General features: G+C 38.9%; 1 protein-coding gene across 3 annotated transcripts in view; it reads left to right on the top strand.

The window, feature by feature from the left end:
- Positions 1-24,294, top strand: part of DCX (doublecortin) — a 95,980-nt gene extending 71,686 nt beyond the window's left edge. The window contains exons 6-7 of one of the 3 annotated variants that reach the window (XM_045538867.1): positions 11,776-11,870; positions 23,180-24,294. In XM_045538867.1, coding sequence (XP_045394823.1) covers positions 11,776-11,870; positions 23,180-23,236 — 152 coding nt within the window. In that variant the 3' untranslated portion in view covers positions 23,237-24,294. The remainder of the gene's footprint in view (positions 1-11,775; positions 11,871-23,179) is intronic. The other 2 variants (XM_045538865.1, XM_045538864.1) reach the window with 2 other exon arrangements.
- The last annotated feature ends 1,139 nt before the right edge of the window (positions 24,295-25,433 follow it).

Here is a 25,433-nt window from a genome sequence, read left to right as displayed (position 1 = left end):
AGATTCTCTTTGCAGACTGTATCCAATTTGTTATCCAGCACACGTGAACACAACTACCCATAATTAAACACAGTTTAAACATATATCAAATCACTGATCTCCAACATGCTACTTACAGAATTTCCCTTCTACGAAATATGCACCTCACTGACTCTAAGATATTAGAGACAGGACAGGAATAGATTTAGACTCAATGAATATTTGTCAAATTGAAAGGAGTTATAATAGATCCCAACCCAGGCTTAAGCAGGTAAGATCTGCTTTTGCTCCTTCAGAACTCCCTCCCTAAAGAAAAGGAAAAAGGATTTATTCAAACTCACAAGATAAACAGAGTAACCAATTTAAGTGGGGAGGAGAATTTACTTGACAGGTATCAGCATTTTAAACAACTACTGTTCCTACCACCAATCTGAAGTGGTGTTCTCATTAGAGAGAATTAGAATCTCCATTTATGTTCATTATGTTCATGAACATAAATAAAGCCAAACTCTAGTCTATACAACCTTCATGGCAGTTTCCAAAATGTTTGGGCTCATCTCAGATGATGTGTTTAGAGCCTCCACATGATTCTAGCTCCCAAAGGCAGGAGGATCCATGTTAGATTACTAAGTCTGTTCCATGGCAGTTTGTTTAGATCCAAGTCCAATGTATCCACTCGGTGAACATTCCACAGGGGTAAAGCTGATCTCAGGCAAAATGGTACCTTAGGTAAGGTTTGAATTTGATATACCCATTTTCTCTTCTCCACCCCTACCTCACTCAGCACCATTCCAAGCTGGGAGGTGGAGGGGGCTAGTATATGGAAGAGGAGAGGGAGACAACTCTTTAAGAAGGCCCAGCCACACCATATCCTAGCTTTGTGATTTGGGGCAAATTTCTTGCCTTCTCTAAGATTAGGTAGATTATTTTAGATTATTCAGAATTTGCATGTCTATACATGAGAGTAATTTTCCATTGTTATCAGTTATTTACAATTTATAGAGTGGTAAAATAGCTTCCACAGAATCAGAATCAGGTAACTAGAATGATGAGTTATAGACAATGCGTAGTTTTCATTTGGCATAAATTTCTCCTTATAGACATTTGAGATTTAAGAAGAAAGAATTATTTCATAAAATGTCAAGATTTTTCTGAGCTGTTAGCAAAGGGCAGATACAGGCTAATATACATTTAACCAAAGAATAATGACATTGGTTGGGGCAGAAATTCTTCATTCTTTTCTAAGATGTGGTAGTACAACCCTGTTTCCATCCTGTTAGTCTGTCTTAGATCTGGAACTTGTGGATGGATTCATATACCGTCTTGATTCAACCTGAGTAACTAAAGGTTCTGGAAGATAGGCCATTTCCAGGGAATTTTAATTTCCTTTGAAGGCAAAAGAAAGCCCCAAATATTTCTCTTCAGCAGAGACTCAAACCAAATGAAACATTGACTCAGTTCAGGTTCAGTTGAAGGAATGTTTTAATGTTCTAACTCATTAGAAAATATATGTTTGATTCTGGTTTGAATAAGTCTTGCTAGATTTTAAAATATATATTTGGTCCAATTCATGGTTCAGTTAACAACTGGGTTAAATTTGATTTAAGGTTTCATATATTGATGCTATTTGATCTGTTATCTGCACCATAATTTGATTGCTTTTAATCCTTGGTCCTTAAGTTGTCTCTTTCTTGTTCTGCCCATGAATAAATCAAAATCCTTCTACTTTATTCCCCCCAAGTTTAATGCCCACTCCTGCCAATATTGAGTTTACCCCCAATACAATGTCTATTGCTAAGCCCTAAACTCGAGTCAAGGAAGGCTTTGGTTGTCTATATAATATTCCTGTAAGGAGTAAGGAGCTCATTCTCACTGGCCGGAGCTGATGGACTCTTAGACTCCAAGTTACATTAGCCATGTCTGTCTGTAAAGCAAACCAAAAACCCTGGTAAAGGAATAAATCTGAGCCCAGGAGGCTCCTGTGGGATATATGAAGGAAAGCTTATGTAGTGCCACATTTTGATTAACTCAGGACTTACTATTTTGATGGCCAAAGGTAAGCCTGGCTTCAGAACTAAAGAAAGACATTTCTAGTGTGTCTCTCTTTGTTTACATTTCAGTCATTAATGTGTTAATTTTCCCTTTATGTAACTTTGCCCCCAATTGAATTGAATTGAATTGAAAGGACCAAATAGCTAGTTGCTGAGAAAGAATCTTTTCTTTCTCTTTCTTTTATTTTTTTAAGGAGCCCCCAAGGAAGCTAATTACCCACCATAGTAGGCTGAGAGAATTGTAATGTGATAATTAGTTTGCTATTCTTCAACAGTAAGTCATTGTTGTAGCAATCCAATGTTCTCCATTTCCCTTCCCCCAACTCACATTCACCTATTCCTGAAAGTCCAACCTTCCCTGTTTCCAAACATTGAGAAAGAATCAGCCGGCGTGGTGGCTCACACCTGTAATCCTGGCACTTTGGGAGGCCAAGGTGGGAGGATCCCCTTAAGCTCAGGAGTTCAAGACCAAACGCTGAGAAAGAATGGCTTCTCTGCAACCTTTAGAAGGAAAGTTCAAGGGACACAAAACAGCAAGGGGTCCCGGAGGGAAGTGTGTCTCAGGGTCCTTTTTTTCTAAACCTAGCAGGCTGCTTTGGTTTGCCTAAGATAGAGGGACCTGGTTGTTCTGATCTTCCTGAAGGTGACTGTCTAGCCTGCTCTGTCCAACAGAAGTATGACATCAGCCACAAATGTAAACCATATGTGTAATTTTACATTTTCTACTAGTCACATTTAAAAAAGTTAAAAGAAATGGGCAAAATTAATTTTGATATATTTATTAATACATTCAAAATATAGTTTCAATATGTAATCAATATAAGAAATAATTGAAATGTTTTACATTCTTTGAAATTGCATTGTATTTTACACTTAAAGCACATCTCAATTCTGACTAGCCGTATTTCAAATGTTCACTAGCCACATGTGACTAGTGGCTACTATATTAAACAGCACAAAAACACTTTCTTCTCTAGCTAAGAGAGGATTAAGATAACAATCTTTTACATTAATTGAATGCTGTACACTTTGCAAAGTATTTCCAAATCCATAACCTCTGTTGTCCCTCATAATAGTACTGTGAATTAGGTTGGAAAAGGATAGTCAGGTTTTTTTTCAGATTGGAGAACTAAGATACAAAGTTTATGATCTTGGGGTCTTCCCAGTGTTACACAACTAGTTAGCACCTAACAGCCAGAATCCAGCTCTCTTGACTTCCCAGCAGGCATTCGCTGCAGTGTCCCACTGACATGAAGTAGGATGTCGGATGTCCAGTCTGGTGATTGAAAAGGTTTCTGTTGGACAGTCCTTGTTTCTTGGCTTCCTTCGACCTTCCCCCACCTCCAGGCTAGGGACTTGGGAAGGCAGGGGGTGGGGCGGTGTCTGTGTCGTTCTCTTTGTGCTGCATTGAGCACAGCGGCCACAAGTCATTAGGTGCCTTTGTTTCCAGTGCTCAGTCTTAGGCATCCCATCAGCTCCACTCCAAAGGCAGGCAGTGTCCTTGGCAGAGCTGTGGGAAGAGAAAAACTTCCCTGGCCCCTCCCCCAATCTGATTCTTTCTAAAATCTGCTTAGAAGATGGTTGGAGCAAGCAGTATAGTGGGGGCCACGGAGCACCCCATAGTGCACGGGGTATGGTGGTGTCTCCCTACAACAGGAGTCCTATCAGCTTGCTTTGGCCTGAGACTTGTGTTTAAATACAATTAAATCTCCAAAGTTTTGATGAAGTACTTAGTAGTGCTAGGTGCTATGAGGAAAAGAAATGATAGGAATTCCCTGTCACTAAGAAGTTTATGATTTCTTTGAGGAGCCAGTATAAATGTGAATCTTTAAAAAAATATTTACAAATACTTTCATAGTTCTTATTATGTGTCAAGCAACTATTCTAATAACTTTACATGTACTAACTAATTTAATCTTTATAACAACCTTGTGAAGTAGGTACTATTATCCCCGTTTTGCAGATGAAGAAACGGAGGCATATAAAATTTGAGTGACCTGCCCAAGATCACACAGCTATTAATAGTAAGTGCTAGAACTGGGATTTAAACCTAGGCATTCTGGCTCCATAGTCCACAGTGGTAACCACTGCACCATTAATGTAGTGTTAATGGTAATGATTTGTTTAAATGCCAAATAAATGAGAGATATAGGCAGTAAGTGTTATTGGAACTATTGTAGTTCATGGGAGGGAGCTCATCAGGGGCTAAGGTGCTAAGGGAAGACTTCACAGAAGAAATGGAACTTGAAGAAGGGTTATATATCAATTGGTAAGGAAATGGCTATTTCTGGCAGGGGGAAAGGATGCAGAGGTAGTGTGGAATAGGGCATAGCAGAGTGCAAGGAGGAGGCTCTTAAATCTACATCTCCAGTCCCAACCTTTCTTCTGGATGTCAGACCCATGAATGCCTACCAAACAATCCCACTTATATGTGCCAAATACAATGTATCTAAAAATCAAAAGCATTTTCCCCTCCCAACTCCTTGTCTGATAAATAGAATTATCATCCTCTCCAGATTCAATACTTTGATGCTATTTTTGAGTCTTTCCACTCTTTAATCCTTTGTGTCCACCATATGCTATTGTTGTTGTTGAACATATGAACCATCTCCATATGACTCACACAGTAATCCCTTTATTTCCCTGACCACTCAATGCCTGGATTATTCCAGACTCCTTAGTAACATTTCTGCTTCAAATCTCTGTCCTCTTACCCATGTGGTGTGGTGCCACCACATTTTTCATCCTAAAACACCATTTTCATTGTGTTACTCCTCTGCTCCAAAACTTTCAATGACTCCATATTGTTTATTGACCAACCCCCATGGTAATGCTGAGAGGGTAAAAAGAGAGAACGGGAGAGGGCCAATGGCTGTGGTTTGTAGAGCACAACAGTAAAATGAAAAAACCAGAAAAAATGGGTTTCAACTCTGGAAAACATCAATCATCTAATGCCTTACCAGCTAGCCAAAGAATTAGTCCTCAGACTGTATAGATTGGTATCTCATTTCTCGTGGAATGGGATTCCCTAACTCAGTGCCTATATAATTTATAGTTACTCAATTCTTCCCATTTCTAGTAGTGGTGGTAGTCGTATCAGTAGCAGATGCAATTTATTGAACCTATGTGCCACACACTTGGCTAAGCGTTTTATGTGTAGTCTGTCATATAATTATCAAAACAACAATGGAGATATTATTATTCAGATATTACAGGTGGGAAAACTGAGACTCAGAGAGGTTAGGTTAGGCCTAAGATCACCTTAGGAAATGGCTAAGCCAGGATTTAAAAGTTTGACTGATTACAAAGCCTATGTTCTTTCTACAAATTAAGAGGAGTACGGTTTGTCTTAGTTCCTGCCCTAGAAAAACCTGTAGTGAGCATTGACAACAGGCTTGCTCCACCAGAAACATGTTCTGAGCAGAACAGGAAATAAATGTTGACAGCTTTGTCAAGCCTGAGAAAACAATCCTGGCACTTCCATCAACCCCCTTACAGATGTCCTCTTCTTGAGGGAAACTCATCTGTGTCAAAATATTGCAGGATTGGGTACAAGTATTTGTTTTGCAACAGGGAAGACTCTTTCTTCTCCCCTTTTTTAAAGGATTCACAACTGCATGCTGTCCAAGACACTGTAGGAAATAGATTTAAAATTCAAATTTTATCTTCTGAACCTACAGTATCTCATAAGCTATGATTGAATTTGGCTTGAGAACCAACCCTATGATCAAATCATTGAAGAACTGTTTCTGGGCTCTTAGTTCTCGATTTCCTAATGGATTGGTCTGGGGAAAGAGACAAAAGCTTTTCCACTGAGCAGAAACAATTAGCCAAAGCAATCCAGACACCCAGCCCAAGGGCTTTTTGGAATAGATGTGTGAAAACCACAGGATCTGTCTCTTGGCCTTGTTCTGAAGTAAGTTGAAACCACCTTGGTTCCACTTGGATGGGCTTCCAGAAAAACTCCCTGTTATATGTAAGGAGAAAATGGGGTATCTTTGGACTGAAATAAAGAAAAGCTTAGAGCATCTCGATATGAGAAAAATGAGGAAGTGGCTGAGTTATGTGTGAGATCTCCCTCTGCAAGGCATTAGGGAGTTAGAGACCACAAGACAGACAATGAATAACTAAAAGGTCACAGTGGTAGGTATGTGATGTGCTAACTTTAGGGAATTTTGAAATGGATTCTGTCAGTCCCAGAATCCACTACCCTTTTATGCAAGTTATACCCTCTCTGAACCTCTATATTCTTGTCAATTAAAAGGAAAATAGCAATACCTGGCCACCATCTCTTAGAGTTATCAGGAGAATCATGTGAGTTCATGTATGGTAAAATGCTTCAGAAATAACTGTAGAAATACAACTGCGATTATTAAAAGGGCTCTGAAATTATTTTCATGACTTTTATGGTAGACTGGGATTATTTTCAGTAAGCAGTATTTTACTATGGACACCAAATCAAAACCAAGAGGCTTGATTTTGAGTTGGGCTCAAGTATTGAGATTAGAATGGGAGGGATAACCAGGCCTAAGTGAATGAGTGTTAAATCAGTTTGGTCTTCAGTCAAAGGTTGGGAGAAAAACAGATGCTAAGATGGCCCTTCTTTTTCTGTGCCATTTTGGTCATATGAACTTGAACCCAGAAAGTATAATGCCTCCTTTAACTGGCTACCCAGACAGGTCTATAATTGCTACACCTGGAGCCACTTATGCTCATCTTATACTCAGTTGCATCTAGTTTCCAGGGATCAGTCCAGCCTCCAGACAAGGGAATCCCCAGCCTGGGAGCTCAGCATCAACACTGCCTGGCTGGTAACCCTACTCTATCCTTGGCCACCCACACCAACAACTGGACTCTCTTATTGGCCTTTGATAACTAATGCCTCCCCACACACATACACACCTTATACATCACACCCAGGAACCCATTTTCCCTCATATATTTAAATCCCTGTAAATGTAGGTAAGGCAGCCTAGTTGTCTTACCAGCCATCGTGTTTGGGCTTGTCCTAGTCTATTCTGACAGGAAAGGCCAACAAAGCCAAGAAGCTAAAGATAAGCATGAGGGCAAGGACAGGCGTGATCATTCAGAGAAGCCAGTGACTGCAGGATCAAGCTTGGCAACTGTGCCGCAAAGCTGAAGGGCACCAACTGAGGACGGTGACAGACAGGGCACAGATACCATCTTCCCAGAGAGCTCTGTGCCATGAGGGTAGTTACATGCCATGCTGGCTGCTCTGTGTGCTATTGTTTCATATCACTGTGTATGATACCCAGCTAGTTCGCTGAATGAAAGCAAGCTCTTGCTAACCACTTTCTAATTTAAAACAGAACAGAGTAGAAGCCCCAAAGATGGGTGTCAGTTCCGCTTCTACCTTCTTCCTATTCTTCTCTCTATCACAAATTTCCCCCTCCTCTCAAGCCCCAATCAGAAAATTGTCATATAAAGGAATTTCCTAAACAATTATTAATACTTTTAGAGAGGAAAAGCCTATGTAGCAAGAACTCAAAACAAAAACCACATGAGTTTTGGAATCAAGGAGACCCGTGTTCAAATCCTGACTTTGCTACCCCTAACTGGAACGTGAATGTGTGTGTGTCTCTCTCTGTGTGTGTGAGAGAGAGAGAAAGAGAGAGAGAGAGAGAGAGAGAGAGAGAGAGAGAGAGAGAGAGAGAGAGAAAAGAGCAGAGCACTTGGCCTGTCATAGACACTCAATAAACAGTAATTATTATCTTATTTGTATTGATAAGATTTTTGTTGATAAGTGTTTGATGCACCTTGTTGGAAAGGGAAACATGGACTGTACAAAGAGAAGAAAGAAATGAGAGGGTTTGGACTGTGTATACCTAAAAGGTGAGAACAGTGACGCAAGGCTGTGGTTCTGAGGAGGGAAATGAGCAAGAGAGAGAAGTTACAGAGGGAAAAGACCCTCCCCCCAAAGCACTCCTAAATTGCTGCTGAGAAGTGGAAGCTCAGACACAAGAGCTAAGGAAGTTTAGTCAAGAAGAATAAAGGAAAATGAGGGATATCAAACAGTAGTGCCATTTCCAGCCACCCTCCAAATGAAATGTGACAGCCTTTCCACATGGATTTACCAATCTGAGCACACACAGTTCATCAGACTCTATTTGCATTATTTCCTGCTGCTGCTTCTACTTGACATTTATGTGAATTGGCTCCAGAATCCATATCAAATGGCACCTTCCCAGATTTTTTTCCCAAAGAATCCACAGACAAAATGTGTATATAAATACATTTTTATCTAGTCTGTAAATGTAAGGGCTCCTTCAGCTTGTACTGAATCTACATTTGCCTGTGCATGTCTACATTTCCTCATGTTTCTGTGTCCATCTTTGCATTTCATTTCATCAGGGAACTCTGGAAAAGTCTGGGAAAGTATCTGCATCTTTTCAACGATGCAGTGAATGGCAGTTAGATTACTAAGAACTGATTCCCGAGATGCTTACTGAATGTTGGTAACAAAATAAAGTCCTTTCTTTACAGATAGCTTAAGATTGATTTTCTGGAGGAGGGGAATGGGGCACATATATAAATATACACATATGTAGAAGATATATAAAAGGCATATATGGAGTATGTATTTCTATACTACCCCTAAATGTATTGGGTGAGAAAGTTTCAGAGGATATTGAGAAATGAACTGGAAGTTGAAGAAGAGCCTACATATTCAGATCTGTAGCCAGTATGTGGAAACTGACTCACATGCAGAGATGCTTGTGGTTAAGAATTTTCCACATTTTGGCAAGGCCAGTAGGCTCATTCTTAGCTAGATAAGTGTGTAGGTTAAAAAAACAAAAGACAGTTTTAATTCTGGGGGTATAGTAGCCGCTCCTTTATAGGGTGGCTAACAAATGTTGGGAAACTAGGATCTGTGAAGTATACAGTAATCTTGTAAAACAAAATGCTAGAGGAGACTTACCTGGGGATGCCCACATCTGTTAGACCTCATGGCTGAGGTCAGGGCTATTTTGGAAGACTTCCATTGTGTCAGCTCACACAAGTCTCCAAGATTGCTTCTCGTCTGGAATGCTAGGGGACAGGTCCTGCTGGGAAAGCCCTCAGGCACTGTAGGTGGCCCATTAACTCTTTCAACTATTAACTCCTTCATTTCCTTCAAAGAGTAATTGGCTGCTTTGCCCTATTGTGGCTCCACAGACTCTGGCCTTTCCTAAAGTGCATTCTTTATTCACCAGTGGGCCTAGTGCCTTGACAAAGTCTAGCTCTCACATTCTCAGTGCTGTTTGGCACAGGTCGTGTTATTCTTTGAGTGGCTTACATGGTATGTAAACATTGCACTCTAAGCTTACCTGGCCCTACTGGGTCTGTTCCCTGCCTTCCCCAACCCCTTGCCTTATTTCAAGCCATTATCACCCCTCATTTGGACTAATGGAGTATCTTTGAACCAACCTCCTTGCTTCCATCCACCCCGGCACTCCACACTAGTCTTTCCTCAGCTGCTGGAGTAATCGTTTTAAAATGCAAATTTGATCGTATCACATCCAGCTTAAAATCCTTCTGTGACTTTCCTTCTGAAACCAAACCCAAACTTCTTAATAGGCCACACAAAAGGCCCCTACGGTCTGGCCCTTGGGGCTGCAGCTTCATCTCCTTGAACTCCCCACTGACACCCTGTGCTTGAGCCAATATGAGTTACTTACACTTCTGTAAACATACTGTGTTCTTTCACACCTTCTTGTCTTTGCCCCTGCTGGTGCAATTCTAATGCCTGAAATATCCTTTCTCTCCTCTCTGCCTGACTACCTCTGATTCATCTTTTTCTTAAAGGGCTTTATTGAGATTCAATTCACATAACATATAATTCATTAATTTAAAATGTACAATTCAGTGAGTTTTAGTTTAGCCACAGAGTTGGGCAACAATGACCACTATTTAATGCCAGAATATGTTTGTCTCCCCCAAAAGAAACCCTGTACCCATTAGCAGACACTTTCCATTTCTCCCCAACTCCTCCCCCTGGCTACCATTAATTTACTTTCTGTCTCCATAGATTTTCCTATTCCAGATTCATCTTTCAAAATTTCTCAGGTGTTGCCTCTTCTTGATTGCCTCCCAGTCCCCTGATTTCAAAGTCTGTCCTCTAGGCTCCAATAATACCTTATGCACGGCTCTGTCTTAGCACTTATTCCACTGGATTCTCGCCAGACTTCGCAGAGGAAATGATTTTCTCGGCTCTGAAACCCCAATTTCTAATATTTCACCTGGCTCACAGGTAGGGCTCCATAGCCACTGCTAAACCAATGAATGACAGGGAGGAAGGCCTCTGCATGAGCGAGTGAGAGGTGAGTGAATATATAACTAAAGCCAGACAGAGAATGCTAAAGTGTCCATGTTTCAGCTCACTAGCACTTGGGTGAACTCAGCAACCACCACACTGATATCTCTTTCATCTCAACAGTTGATGTGCAGGCTCCAGAACCTAGGGAAACATTACCATAAGTGGTGCAGAAGGAATATATCCTCAGGAAATATTCATGATAACAGCAGTTTAATCTTTACCTGTGGGACTAACAGCAACACTCTCAGGCCATCTTTCTGCTTAACTTTTTCAATTTTCTATTTATTCTCTCCCCCCCCCCCCCGCCATTCCCCACTCTCCAAATACCCTTAGGATATTCACCTTTGCTTTTAAAGCATATTTTAGAATATCTTTGTTTAACAATGTAAGTCTTAAGAATTTTAAAAAATACTTTAGCATGAGATGTCTGAACATGAATCTACTTTGAATGCCATTCAATTGTTCCATTTCAATGCACCACATTTCTTTTTTTGTGATTAGACATTAAAAATCTCATTAGCAAGGGAATATAAACAATTTGAAAACTTGATGGAATATAAAGATGTTAAAAACAAAACTATCTCATTTTCAGCATTTTCTTGACTAGAGACAAATGGGGGTGTGCCCTGACTCTGGCTACCTTTCTGTATCTCTGTTTTTCTCCCCGTTTCAACTTCCTTAAATCTTCTCTTGTAATCTCCCATCCTATCTTTCTTGTCTCCCCTCCCCTCCATTTCAGATCTCTTTCCCTCTTTTTTCATTCTCTCCTCTGCCCATTTTGCTGCTTGAGCCTTTCTTTACATTTCACTGTTTCTCCTCCACTTTCTCTTTCATCTTTCTTCCTGACTAGCCCATTTTCTCTTTCTTTCCTCCTGTTCTCATCACCCAGGATGAGGTAGGGAAGGGGTGGAGATGAGCAGGAAAAGAGACAGGGAGAGATTGACAATGGGGATGTCCTGCACTTACCCCATCATCTGCCACCAAAGGGGACGTGCCCTGGCCCGAATCACCCAGATTTCTTCCCCTTTAATGTAAGGCACATAACCTCTCTGTGCCTCACTTTACTCCTCTATAAAATTAAAGCAAAATAATACCTTCCCAGACTACCTCCCAGAGATGTTAGGGTCAAACCTGGGAATGAATATGAGAAAGATTTGAAAAGAAACAGACCCCTGCGATTGGAAAGCACTAGGGGAAAAGGGTGGGAGGATGACTGCCTTGCACTGTGCAGGGACCTAATTAACTGAGGATTGCAGTTCTTGCCCTTTTGAGGAATGTGTTTCTTTTTACCTTTATTCTATTCACCCAATCACTCGGTTGTCTGTGTACCTTGTTTGAATGTTCTTAGTGTCTTCAGAGGGGAAGGATAACTTGCTCCTTTTTATGCTGTTGATTTTTATCCCTTCCTTTTCTCTTGCCTTGGGCTAGCAAATGGAACCTCCAGCAGCCAGCTCTCTACCCCCAAGTCTAAGCAGTCTCCCATCTCTACGCCTACCAGTCCTGGCAGCCTCCGGAAGCACAAGGTATTATGTCTCTTATACCTTACTAAACTCCTTTGCACTCAGAGTTTCTTGAATGGCTGGGTGAAGTTTTTCCTTCCATTCTACTTCAACAGCACATTAAGGCCAGAATTCCTTTTCATCTGGTTCCGTTAGCTTGAAATTCTAGGAATCCCAGCAGGGATCAAGCTTTTAGTCATTTCTGTTTATTCCTCTGACCCCTGGTTTATTTATTTCCAGTTACATTCTGGTACTGCTTCCAAAAGGAAGAAGCGCAAAGGTCCCAAGTACCTATTCTGAGCTAATGAGGTAACCAAACCATGTCTTGGGGGTAGGTTAAGCAATTGTCTCCCCAATTCACAGACATAGCAAAGGAGGTGTTGAGGGTAACTTACGTCACCAGGCACCAGTCAATATAAATGACAAAGATAGCAATCAAAAAAAGTTGCACTGAGTTACTCCCTTTAGATTTGCTGGATATCAACAAATGAATAAACCCTAGTTTCACCATGTACTCTTCATTACCAGGAAGATTCTGATGCAGTGTAGAAAGAGAAGGCACATACACATTCATTGGCCTTCAGCAACATTTATACCCCTTCAGCTATTCCAAATAAATGTATCATTAAAATAATAGAAGTGTGTAAATTTTATGGCCCCACTAACTAAACAGATTCCCACCCAGAAATCTCTCCTGTATAGAAAATCTAGAGTGGTCACCGCCTTGAACCTCTTAGAGCTGAGGCATTGTTGATGTGGTTTCTTCTCTGATTACCACACTGTGGAGCAGCTTCCTCTCTGATTCTCTTGCTTTCTCCAGGCTCACAAGCCTTGATGTGAGATGGAAAAAGACAAGAAGCCACCAATATGGCTAACACCATTACAGAACCATAGATGATCGGAGCTGGAAGACATTTTAGATGAAGATAAATTAGTTTCATTTGATTCTTTCAATAATCTTATGAAACTGACATTTTACGTATGAGGAATTTGAGACCCAGGAGGTTAAGTTACTTACTACAATAACATAACTAGCTATAGGGCTGGTATGCAAGTCACCACCACTGTTATGTTATAGCCAGTTCACACTAGCTCGTGGGAGCTGATTGTGTACATTGCTTTCCAACTCTGTGTTCAGTGACGTCATGTTGGTAACTTGAACTTGGCCATGGTGGGAAAGTTTACACCATGGAAACTGGCAAATACTATAAACCAAGGTGGATTTTTTTTTCTCACAGAAAGTCAGTTATTAAACATTTAACAGCATGCCACTACCTGACAGCCATTCTCATTTCCTTTTCTCTACATCAAGCTTTTAATTTCCTGGCTAATCTGGCCACTGCCTGCCCCATCATTTCTAATTCCTGTTGCATTCCTTTAATGACCCCTTTAACTTCTAACCAGGACCTTCTGATTGTCCCGCTGAGCTGTTTCATTTCCCCAAAGAAAGATTCATAGAACTCTTTGTGTAGCCAGTCTTACCCAGAGATTGTGAGATGGATTAAAATTGCTTTTACAGTCGGATTTTAGTTATTCTTTGCTGAGCAGCAAAGGTTGTTAATATGGGCGTTCCAAGATAAGAGGAGCCTACCACTGTTTTTCTACTATCCTCAGAGCACCTCCTATATACTACACTGCTTCTTACTATATCTTTGCCCTACGCCTTTCTGCCCTTACCTTCCTTCTGGGAAGTGTGAGCTATACTAACCCCTTCAAAGTGCTGAAGGCAGATTGGGCATTTGGGTGCACAGTCGAGACATTTAACTTTTCAACTGACATGTCCAGTTCATTTAGGCTGAGGAACCGTCATCCACAAAGCCATTGAGGTGAGTGTTGGCATTGTTAAACTGTTTCTCCTGGTTGGGCTTGCAAGCACTTGTTTGTTTTTGACTCAATTCTAAAATCTATTTTAACCATTGAAGGACTAGAACGAGCTCACAGGTGGTAGCATTGTCAGAGCTTCACTGTTTTCTTAACTGTGGAATTTTCAGTGTATCATAATTTTAAAATTATTCCTTTTTAAGATAGTTAAGCAAACAAACATTAAGTAATAAATTGTATCACTTTCTAGAGCAAGCTTTTAAATAAATATTTAGATTTTGGTATAATTCTCACTATTTTTAAAACTTTATTTTTATACCATTTCAAACTTACAGGAGAGTTGGAAGAATAATAAAGAACTTCTGTACCCTCTTTACACAGATTCACCAGTTGATTATATTTTGCCCCATTTACTTTATTTTTTTGGTGTTCTCTCTCTCTCTCTCTCTCTCCACACACACACACACACACACACACACACACACACACACACACACACACACATACACACACACAGAGTGCATTTTTTCCCAAACCATTTGAGATTAAGAGCAAAGATCATGCCCCTTTTGCCCCTAAATATTATATATTTCCTAAAAACAAAGACATTTTCTTTCATAACCATAGCACAATTATCAAAATCAGGAAATTTAACATGGTGCAGTATTATATACTATTCAGTCCATATTCAAATTTTATCAGTTGCCTCAATAATATTCTTTTCCTGGTCCAAGACCCAATGTAGGATCACCCATTGCATTGTTATCATGTCCCTTTAGTCTTCTTTAATATGGAAAAGTTCCTGAGGCTTTATCTTTCAGTACTGTATATTACAGAAATAAAGAGTACAGGCCAGTTATTTGGTAGAATGCCCTTCAATTTGGGTTTGTCTGATGTTTCCTTGTGATTAGACTCAGATTATGCATTTGGGGCAGGGTCCCTCTCAGGGCATCCTATCAGAAGCCAATAGCCTCATGCTTACATCACCAGTAATGGAGATTGAACTGGTTTTTCTGAATAAGCTAAAAAGTGTCTTACGACCTTGGCTTGGTCCCCCTGGGTCTCAGGTCCCAGCTTCGTGCTCCTTCTTTCACACAGCTACCTGAGCCTTAACACCATGGAGTCCCTGGGCAGTGGGCCTGAGCAGATCTCATCTGAACTTCCATCCAAGTGGACCTGACAGGTGTGAGTCATAGTGGAGACAGGAAGCAGGTGGCTGAGGCCATGACTTTCCTCCTGCGCAATTGGAAACAAACTTGAAGTCCCAGGATCCCTTTGGTAACTTTTGATGGCTGTGGCGGGGGCCCTAAGCTGTAATCAGCAACTTGGCTTCCCCTCTTAAGCAGCTCATGGAGAATCCTCTTTAATGCAGCTGCAATGGGGTTAGCCAAAGTCCGCATACTCAAGTGCTACAATATGGACACAAAATAAATCCTTGGATAGTTAATGAGAACATTTTGCTTTTCCATACTGCTTTATCCTATTGCACAGCCATTTTCCCATTTACTCATGTGATAACCCTATGAAAGAGATACGGCAGATAGCATTTCCATTTTATAGATGGGAGAAAAGAGATGCAGGGGTTAAAAACAGCCCCACTATGACTGAGCAAAAATTTATTGAGGATCCCTCTTGGAGAAAGTATTGTATTAAAGATGTTTAAAAAATCTAGCAACATAGGGAAACTCTTTCATTTATTTAAATTTTTTTCCGGGTTAGTGATTATACACATGGCTGGAAATTTGGAGGCATTTTGCACAGAGGGTTGTCTGGAGATTGAAAGAAAATATATTTGACATATTATTATTTGAAATTATAACTAATATTATTTAAATATGCATTTCCTCTGCATTTCAGACTTCTCTTGTCCTCCTGTAAGTGTTTGGAGAGTTAGTTTGATGAATAAAGCAGAGTCCCGACCCTTAAATCACAGATGCAACTAAGTCTGATATAGGTGGATTTGGGTAGTATAATAAAGAGCTAATGAAAGGACTACTGAATACAAAGGAGTGTGGGAAAGGCATCTGACTGGGGAGGGAGCCTGTGGGACTTGGGGAAAGCTTTTCACAGAGGTGACATTTAAGTAGGGCCTTGAAGGTTGGGTGGGCTTCTGATGGCTGGTGAAGAGAACAGGCATTCCAGCTTAAAACAAAATCAGCAAGAACAAAGCCAGACCATCATAAAAGTGCAGGGCACATTAAGGAAATAGCAAACCCAAACTAGAAGCCAGGTTTCTCAAAACTCCTCCTTGACTTCCTTTGGACTATAAGCTCCTTGGACCAGAGACCAACTTTTTGTTTTCTCTAAAATAACAGTATCGCCAGCACAGCTGTATTTGTTACAAACATTTTGTTCTGTAGGGCTCCAAGGGACTAAGCAAATGAATTTCAGGTGCAAATTATTTGTATTGTTAAGCAATATGTGTGTTTCTGTATTTCTACACATCAATCAACAAAAACAAAATGTTGAGATAATTCCTTGTCCCGAACATTGCTCTACTCATACAAAAAAATACATTTTGAATATGAAATAAACTTCTGGAAGTACACAAGTTCAGAAGTTCATAACTAGGCCAAGTCCTGTGAATTCTCCCCATATCTTTCTTCTCACCCTATTCATTCTGAGTCACAGCAGTTGCAAATGGAATCTCCTCACAATTCTACCCTTAGGGGTATCTCCCCTTCCTTTAATATAAAAGTCTGGAGCAATCTTCTCAGATAATTATTTCCACCAACCAACCTACTCCACTGAAGTGTCTGTTACATCAACAGCTAAAGCCGGGGTAAATGCTGAAGCCCAGTAGTTCAGTGTAGTGGGACTCAAAGTGGCCCCCATATTATTAAAAGCCCTTGTATATTGCCTGAAAAATACCCAGGAGTTCACTAACTTGGCAGTATCTCTCTGATTTCTCTTACTTTGGTGTAACTAAAGAAAACTATGCAATGATCGGAGTTATATTTTATAGAATTTTAGAGCTAGAAGGTACTTTAAACATCTTATGGACCACATCTTCCTCAATTTTAAGATGTAGAAGCAAAGGCCCTGAAGGGGGAAGTTCAATGGCAAAGGTAGGCCTGGGATCTAGATCTCCTGGCTCTTAATACTTAGCATTTCCTAGTACAGTGGAGTTTTATTATATGCAAGTTTAACTTAATGGAATTCATCAATAGTCACAACATATAATAGAGCAAAACAACCATAAAATTATCTCTTACATTTATATACATATTTACATCCCAAATATTGCTATATACATTATACATCTATACATACATGTTGATATATATGGTTACATTCTCAGGAATAACATCAACAGTGCTTAATTGTCAATATAAGGGATTTTCAAAGGTACTTCTTAAAAATAACAGCTTATTGAGATATAATTCACATAGTATAAAATTCACCCTTTTAAAGTATATAGTTTGGTGTTTTTAGTGTAATCACAAACTTGTACAACATATACCACTATCTAATATTAGAACATATTCACCTCCATCAAAAGAAACCCCATACCCATTAGCAGTCACAGCTCCTTCCCCTTACACCCAACCCCTGGCAACCACAATATACTCTGTTTCTATGGGTTGGCATATTTGAAACATTTCATACAAATTTCGCTCTGAGAACTGCTTTAGCTTCATCCCACAAGTTTTGGTATATTGTGGTTTCATTTCCCTTTATCTTGAAGCATTTGTAATTTTTCTTGTGATTTCATCTTTGACTCATTGGTTAGCACTGTGTTAATTTTCACAAATGTGTGAATATCCCAAATGTCTTTCTATTATTGCTTTCTAATGTAATTCCACTGTAGTCAAAGAATATACTTTGTGTGACTTCAGTCCTTTTAAATTTATTGAGAATTGTTTTATGGCTTAGCATATGATCTATCCTGGAGAATGTTCCATGGATGCTAGAAAATCGCGTGTATTCTGCTGTTGTTGAATAGAGTATTCCATAGACATATTTATCTATGGTGCTGTTCAAGTCCTCTATTTATTTGTTGGTATTCTGCCTAGTTCTTTCCATTATTGAAGGTGGGGTATTGATGTATTCAACTAACATAGTTGAATTGTCTATTTCTCCTTTCAGTTCTGCAAGTTTTTGCTTCACGTACTTTGGTACTCTGTTGTTAAGGTGTATATCTATTTATAATTATGTTTTCTGGATATATTGATCCTTTTTATCTCTATAAAATGTTATTCTTTGTCTCTAGTAACAATTCTTGTCTTAAAGTCTATTTTTTTCTAATATTAGTATAGCCATTCTAGCTCTCTTTTAGTGACCGATTGCATGGTAAATCTTTTCCCATTATTTTACTTACAACATATTTGTGTCTTTGAATCTAAATCGTTTCTCTTTTAGACAGAATAAAGCTGGATCATATTTTTTAAAAAATCCATTCTACCAATCTCTGCATTTAATTTGAGCACTTAATCTACTTATGTATAATGTAATTACTGCTAAAGTAGGAATTACTTCTACCATTTTGCTATTTTCTATATGTCTTATGTCATTTTTTTGTTCCTTTGTTACTCGATTCTTGCCTTTTTTGTGTTAAGTATATATTTTCTAATATACAACATTAATTCCTATTTTTTACTAATTTTATTTTGAGTTTTTTTCTAGAGGTTGCCTTGAGGATTACAAATAACATTTTGATACAATGTACTTTAGATTAATGCCAACTTGATTTAAATTGCATGTAAAAATTTTGCTATAGTATAGTTCTGTTCCTCCCCACCTCCTTTGGGCTCTTACTAACATACAAATTACATCTTTATACATAGTAAGTCCATCAACACATTTTTATAATTATTAGTTCATGCAGTTGTCTTTTGAAATACGCCAGACACAGAAAGAAAAGTATTGCATGATCTCACTTATATGTGGAATCTAAAAAAAAAAAAAAAGGTCAAACGTAAAGAGAAGGAGAATAAAACAGTGGTCATCAGGGACTGGGGGATGGGGGGAAAAATAGGGAGATGTAGGTCAAAGGATACAAAGTAGCAGATATTTAGGATGAACAAGTCTAGAGATATAATATAACATGAGGACTATACTTAATAAAACTGTATTGTATTAGGGACTTTTGTTAAATACATTTTAGCTGCTCTTGTCACAAAAAAGTAACTGTGAGATAATAGATATGGTAATTTACTTCACTATAGTAACCACTTTACTATCTATATCTATATCTATATATATATAGATATCCCATAACTATCATGTTGTAAACCTCAAATATACACAATAATATTTATTTTAAAAAAGAAGAAAGGAGTTACTAAAATAAATTTTTACTGTCTTTCATATTCACTCATGCATTTACCTTTACTGGTATTTTTTATTTTTTATGTGGATTTGAATTACTGTCTATTGTCCTTTTATTCCTCCGTGAGAAATTTTGTTTAGTATTTTTTGTAGGACAGGTCTGCTAGCAACGAATTCTGTGTCTTTATTTATCTGGGAATGTCCTAATTTCTCCTTCATTTTTGACAATGATAATTTTAAATGGAAAGTGTAATTTTGCTTGATTTCCTTAAATGCCTTGATCCAGTAAGTCTCCCAGCCTTTGGAGAGGGGCTCTGTTCGTGTGTTGAGACATTATTTCAATGCTCTGCCAGGCAGTTTACAACTCTACCTTAGCTTTCACTTGATGCTTGTATAGGGCCTCAAGATCAGCCAGAGGGGAGACATTAGGCCTTTTTTAGGTATTTTCTGAGAATACACCCAATCCTGAACATGTGCCTGGCCTAAAAATTCCCAGGAATATGTTAGAGCTTTTCAAAGCTCCTTAAAGACAACTAATTCTACAGCTTTTCCTTTTAAGGTTTTGAGCAGCTTCATTTGCCCCAACTCTTATCCCTACCTTAGGCAGCTGTGATTTTTAAACAATTGCAACTGATTAATGTCCCCTGAAAAGGCAGTTCACAGTGAGTGTGCTCTGAATCAGGTCAAATAAAGAAGGACCCTGCAAGTGGGAGTTTCTAGGGAACTATCTCATGGGTCAGAGAGTGACAATTCTCTAGGAATGGGGCATTTTGGGTCACTCCAAACTACTAACTGCATCCCCCAGTGGCTACTAGGTTGCTGTTTTTCATGGATACTGTAGTTGTGAGGCCGTTGGCTTTCAGGGCTTGTAATATTCCTACAAGATTCAGCCATTTTTTCTTGAATAAACATAAACACTTCTTAGATTGTTGCAAGCTTTTGGTTAATGTACAGAGTTCTGAAAAGTTGATTTTGATAATTTTGCCAGTGTTTTGCATTTATGTAGGAAGAGATTTTCAGAGGGTCTTACTGCACCTTTCTGGAAGTCTAGAGCTGAAGGATACCTTTGATTATGTTCAATTTTCACTTTACTCAAGTACTTGAGAACTAAATCCCTTCAGAGATGCAACTCCATCATATGCCACTTTGCCTAAATTCAATTTTACAAGTATTTGTTGCACTTCTATTATTTCCTCAGCATTGTACTTACTACCTGTTTATCAGTTTTCTAAGAAACTTCTGTTTGGTAGTTTAGAACAGGGATGCCAAATCCTGCCTGCGTCTTGGTTATTTTTGTATGGCTTGCCCCCTGATTTAAAAAAATGATTTTTACATATTTAAAGGGTTGTAAAAGAAACAAAACTCAAACAAAGAAGAGTATGTGACAGAGAACTATATGTGACCAGCAAAAACAGCCTAAAATATTTATAATCTGGCCTTTCACAGAAAAAGTTTGCCAAACCCTGATTTACAGTGAAGGGATGGTAGGTGGTGAGAACTGAGTCTATTTGCTGTAGTCGCCTTTGTTGTGTTTTTAAATCATTCAATATTCCTTTGACAGTCTCAAATTATAGTCTTAGAGCTGGAAGAGACTTTACAGATTGTCCATTCCAAAGGCTGCATTTTATTGATGAAAAACCAAGACTCAAAGACTTGTTAAATGTCATAGTACTAATTAGCCAGGACTAAAACATCAGGTTTCTGAATATGCTTTACTCCTCTTTCAATACTAAGCTGGTTGAAAGTGTTCCTGCCCCTTCTTTCTCAGCAAAAAGCATTCTCAATGTTAGATAAAAAAGTGCTTCTCCTTCCTATTCTTCTCCCTTTTTCTCATTTCTACTTTTTCCTCTTCTTCAAGGAGAAGCTGTGTTCCACAGTTTCTTGGGCAATCCTCTATTGAAGTTGTTTCCATTATACCAAAGTTGGGGGTGGGTCCCTTAAATAGCTACAGAACTGATCCTATATTTTCCAGTTCTCTTTGGTATCTTACTGATAACATTATGAAAACAGTGGTTTTCAAATTGTGCTCCATCTGGGGAAGGGGAGAAGGACAGAACTGGGTGAGACTCTGCTTTCCCCTCCTCCAGTTCAGCCAAAACAAGTACACTGTTATCTGTTTCATGTATTGGGATTTCAATGAAATATTTGATTTGAATAGAGGATTTAAAAGGCAAGAGAGGGAGAGAGAGATATTGATTTGAAAACCACCGATTTAGATGGCCATGGATGAAGTCCAAGAGGAATTACAAGGATCTCCCAATAAAGTTCTGGGAGCAATGGGAAAAATCAGTGCCATATCATTTCCCTCATCTTCTCAAAACGGAGACAAGACTTGGGGCAGTATTGGAGCCAGTAATCCCAATTTCTGGTGGGAAACAGAAGCATCAGAAAATAGGTTAGAAGTAGGTAGATGTTGCACATTTTTTCAGTTACCATTTGTTCGGGCCTGGCAGTTCTCTGGGAGCCTGAAATGAACCCACATATGTATTTACAACTGATTTTGACAAAGGTGCAAATGTGAATCAATGGAGGACAGATATCCTCTTCAATAAATGGTTCTGGAGCAATTGGATTTCCATAGACAAAAAAAAAAAAAAAATCAGTGAGCCTCAAACAACCTCACATAGTATGTAAAAATGAACTAAAAATGGATTATAGGCAAAGAATTCTTAGATTTGACAATAAAAGTAAAATCCATAAAAGAAAAAACTGAAAAACTGATAAATTGGATGAATTGAACGTCATCACAAACTGAAGACCATGCAAAAGGTATGAAAAGACAAGCTATATACTGGGAGAATATTTGCAACCCATGTATATAACTAAAGGCTTATTTAGAGAATATAAAAATAGCTCTTAAAGTCAACAGTAAGAAAAAATTCAATTAGGAAATGAACAAAAGGTATGAAGAAACATTTCACTGAGGAGGAAATACAGATGTCAACTAAGCACATGAAAAGATGTTTAACAACATTAGCCATCAGGGAAATACAAATGAAGACCACAGTGAGATATCACTACAAATCCACAAGAATGGCTAAAATAAAAAGTGGTGAAAACCCCAAATACCGGTGAGGATGTGGATAAATTGAATCACTAATACTTTATTGGTGAGAGGTGAGATGTAAATGGTACAGCTGTTCTAGAAAATAATATGGCAGTCCTTACCAAACTAAACATGCAATTGCCATATGACTCAGCAATTATACTCTTGAGTATCTATCTCAGAGAAATGAAAACATATGGAGCTGGATCCCATTCTCCTAAATGAAGTATTCCAAGAATGTAAAGACAAGCACCACATGTACTCACCATCAATTTGGTATTAACTGATCAACATTTAAGTGCACATATAGTAATAACATTCATCGGGTGTCGGCCAGGTGGGAGTGGGGAGGTGGGGATGGGTATATACACACCTAATGGGTGCTGTGCGCACCGTCAGGGGGATGAGCATGTGTGTAGCTCTGACTCGGGCAAGGCAAAGGCAATATATGTAACCTAAACGTTTGTGCCCCTGTAATATTCTGAAATAAAAAAAAAGAAAACATCTGATTACACAAAAACTTGTACATGAATGTTTACAGTAGCTTTATTTGCAATATCCCTAAACTGGAATCATCTCACATGTGTTTCAACAAGTGAATGATTAAACAAACTGTGGTATGTCTATGCCGTAGAATACTACTCAGCAATATAAAGGAACAAATTACTGATACATGTAACTACTTGAATGAATCTCCAGGGAATTATGCTGAATGAAAAAGGCCACTCCCAAAAGGTTATATACTGTATGATTTCATTCATATAACATTATCAAAATGCCAAAATTATAGAGATGGGAACCAGATTATGGATTTTCAGGGCTTAAGGATGGGAAGGGTGGATGTAGCTATAGAGGGATAGCACAGGGGCCCCTGTGGTGAGGGGTACAGTTGTGTATCTTGACTGTGGTGATGGTCACACAAATATACACATGGTAAAATTGCATGACTACACACACATATGCACACACACAAATGAGTGCATGTAAAACTACAAGATGTTACCATTAGGGGAAATTGAGTGAAGGATACTTTGGTACAAGGGTACTTCCCTGTACATTTTTCAACTTTCTGTGAATCTATAATAATTTCAAAATAAAATTAGAGAAAATATGAATTAAAAAAATGAAAACAGCCATTCCAGAGCTCAAGATGTCAAGAAAAGGAAAGTTAACTTTGTCTCTTCTCTTCTCACAGGACCTGTACCTGCCTCTGTCCTTGGATGACTCAGACTCACTTGGCGATTCCATGTGAAGGAGGAGAGAGTGTTCAGAGTCCAGAGTACAAATCCAAGCTTACCATTACAGTAGGGTACTTCTGCTCAAGTGTCCAACAGGGCTATTGGTGCTTTCAAATTTTTATTTTGTTGTCGTTGTTTTGAAAAACACACTGTAATATGTTGGGTTTATTTTCCTGTGATTTCTCCTCTGGGCCACTGATCCACAGTTACCAATTCTGAGAGATAGATTGATAACCATCCTTTGGGGTAACCTTCCAGAGATGCAAAATGTGCTAGTCCATGACCTTTCTATGGAAAGCTTAGGCACCTGCATTATTTTTGCCCCATCTCACTTTGTTCATATGCTATAGTCTTTCTTCTGTAGAGTGCTGTTTACATACGTAGCACTTAAAATGTTTGTGTGGGGAAAAAGAGCTCATTGGCAGATCCAAGAATGACCAACACAAGTGCCCCATGTCTCTCGATCTCAAAGATGCTGGAGAATCCCAGGAGGACAACAAGGCAGCTCCCCAGCTTTGCTTTTCCCTCCTGATTGAGTCCTGATTTGTTGTCCAGCACTAATTCTGGCTGTCAAGGGGGAGAATCACCAGCAACTTGTAATTGTGACGCCAGATGCTTAGGACTCCAGTGCAGGGCTAGCTAAAAGAGACTAGGCAGAATTGGTAATTACAGCAGACATTTCAGTAGAGTTTATAAAGCACAGATTCCTGGTCAACCTCTCCACTGGGGCAATTTGGAATCAAGAAGCAATTGATAAGAGTTTGGAGTAAGAGACTTTATATGCCTGATTCCTCTAGGAGGCTGTCTAACATACCAAGTTGTTACATGAACTGTATGGTATCCATCTATCTCTGTTCTATTGAATGCCTTGTAAACAGCCAACACTGAAAACACTGTGAGAATTTGTTTTCAGGTCTGACACCTTTCAGTCGCTTTTTATAGCAAGAAACCAATATCCTTTTTATAAAAACTCGTGTCTGTATTTCAGGAGCAAACTCTTCAGGCTCCTTTTTTATAAACTGGTGATTTTTCTTTTGTCTAAAAAACACATGCAGAAAATTTACCAAAAAAATGCAGAAGACTAATGTAGTTTAGAAAACATGCTGTCACTGCCAAACAGAAACTTCCAGGAGAAAACAAAATGAATAGCAGAGGCCAATTCAATAGAATCAGTTTTTGATAGCTTTTTAACAGTTATACTTGCATTAATAATTTCAATGTGGACCAGACATTCTAATTATATTTTAAATGAAATGTTATGGCATATTTAAGCAACACTTTTTTATCTATAATCCTAATATTTCATACTGAAGACACAAAAACCTTTCACTTGTTTTTAACATTTGAAAGTTGTTCTCTTTACTAAGGACTGATCATTTGAAGTAGTTCTCAGTCTTTGAGGTACAGGTTCATAACACGGCTTTTTGTCTGTAATCATAGCCCATAATGGTAAAGACAACTAAATTTAAGTGAAAGCCATGCATGCCAATTCTGTGTTTGCTTTTAGCAGAGATGAAGATTTCTTCATTTCCTTATAATTTTTCAGATATTTTGAAAGGTGCAGCATTCAAAGCCAACCTACCATTTGGCTACTGAATGACTTGCAGTTGTTCCTCCACTCTAAATGGAATGAGCTTGCCATGTGTGTGTATGCACACATGTGCGTGTGTGTGTGTGTGTGTGTGTATGCATTTGCAGTTGCTTCATAATTAGGAAATACTACAGGACACCCTGACATGGATTGGTGGCAACGTGAGGGCATTGCTGATGTGCACTGTGTAGGGGGGAACCCAATGGTGAAAAGGGTAGCTCAGATGCCCCTAGTCAAGTTTGAGATGTCCTTAGCTACCAGAAACATTTTTGGTTCAGGAGAAGTGAGATGATAATAGCACTGGTTTCTGATTAAATTGGTCACTGAAGAACCCAAATCATGAAACTCTCTTTCTGCCCTCCTCCTTTATTTGTAGACCCATTTGAAACTATTAAGAAGCCCATTTTACTCAGCCCCTATTTCTTTCTGGAAGCTCAGTGTTTTCTTAGTGCCTCCCATAACAGTTTTTAGTTTAGAGGGAAAAGGTGGTACTTGGGATTTGGGGGTGGGGCTAGAGAATGGTGAGATACCTGTTTTTAAACTTTAGGCCAGACCCCCAAAGACTCCACCCATAAACTCTCTCTAGATCTCATTTAGTCCAATACCTTCATTTTTAGATG

Source organism: Lemur catta, chromosome X (assembly GCF_020740605.2).
Source record: "Lemur catta isolate mLemCat1 chromosome X, mLemCat1.pri, whole genome shotgun sequence".
Classification (NCBI taxonomy): Eukaryota; Metazoa; Chordata; class Mammalia; order Primates; family Lemuridae; genus Lemur; species Lemur catta.
The sequence above is the reverse complement of the archived record's forward strand: the minus strand, read 5'-3'. Positions and strand labels throughout refer to the sequence as shown.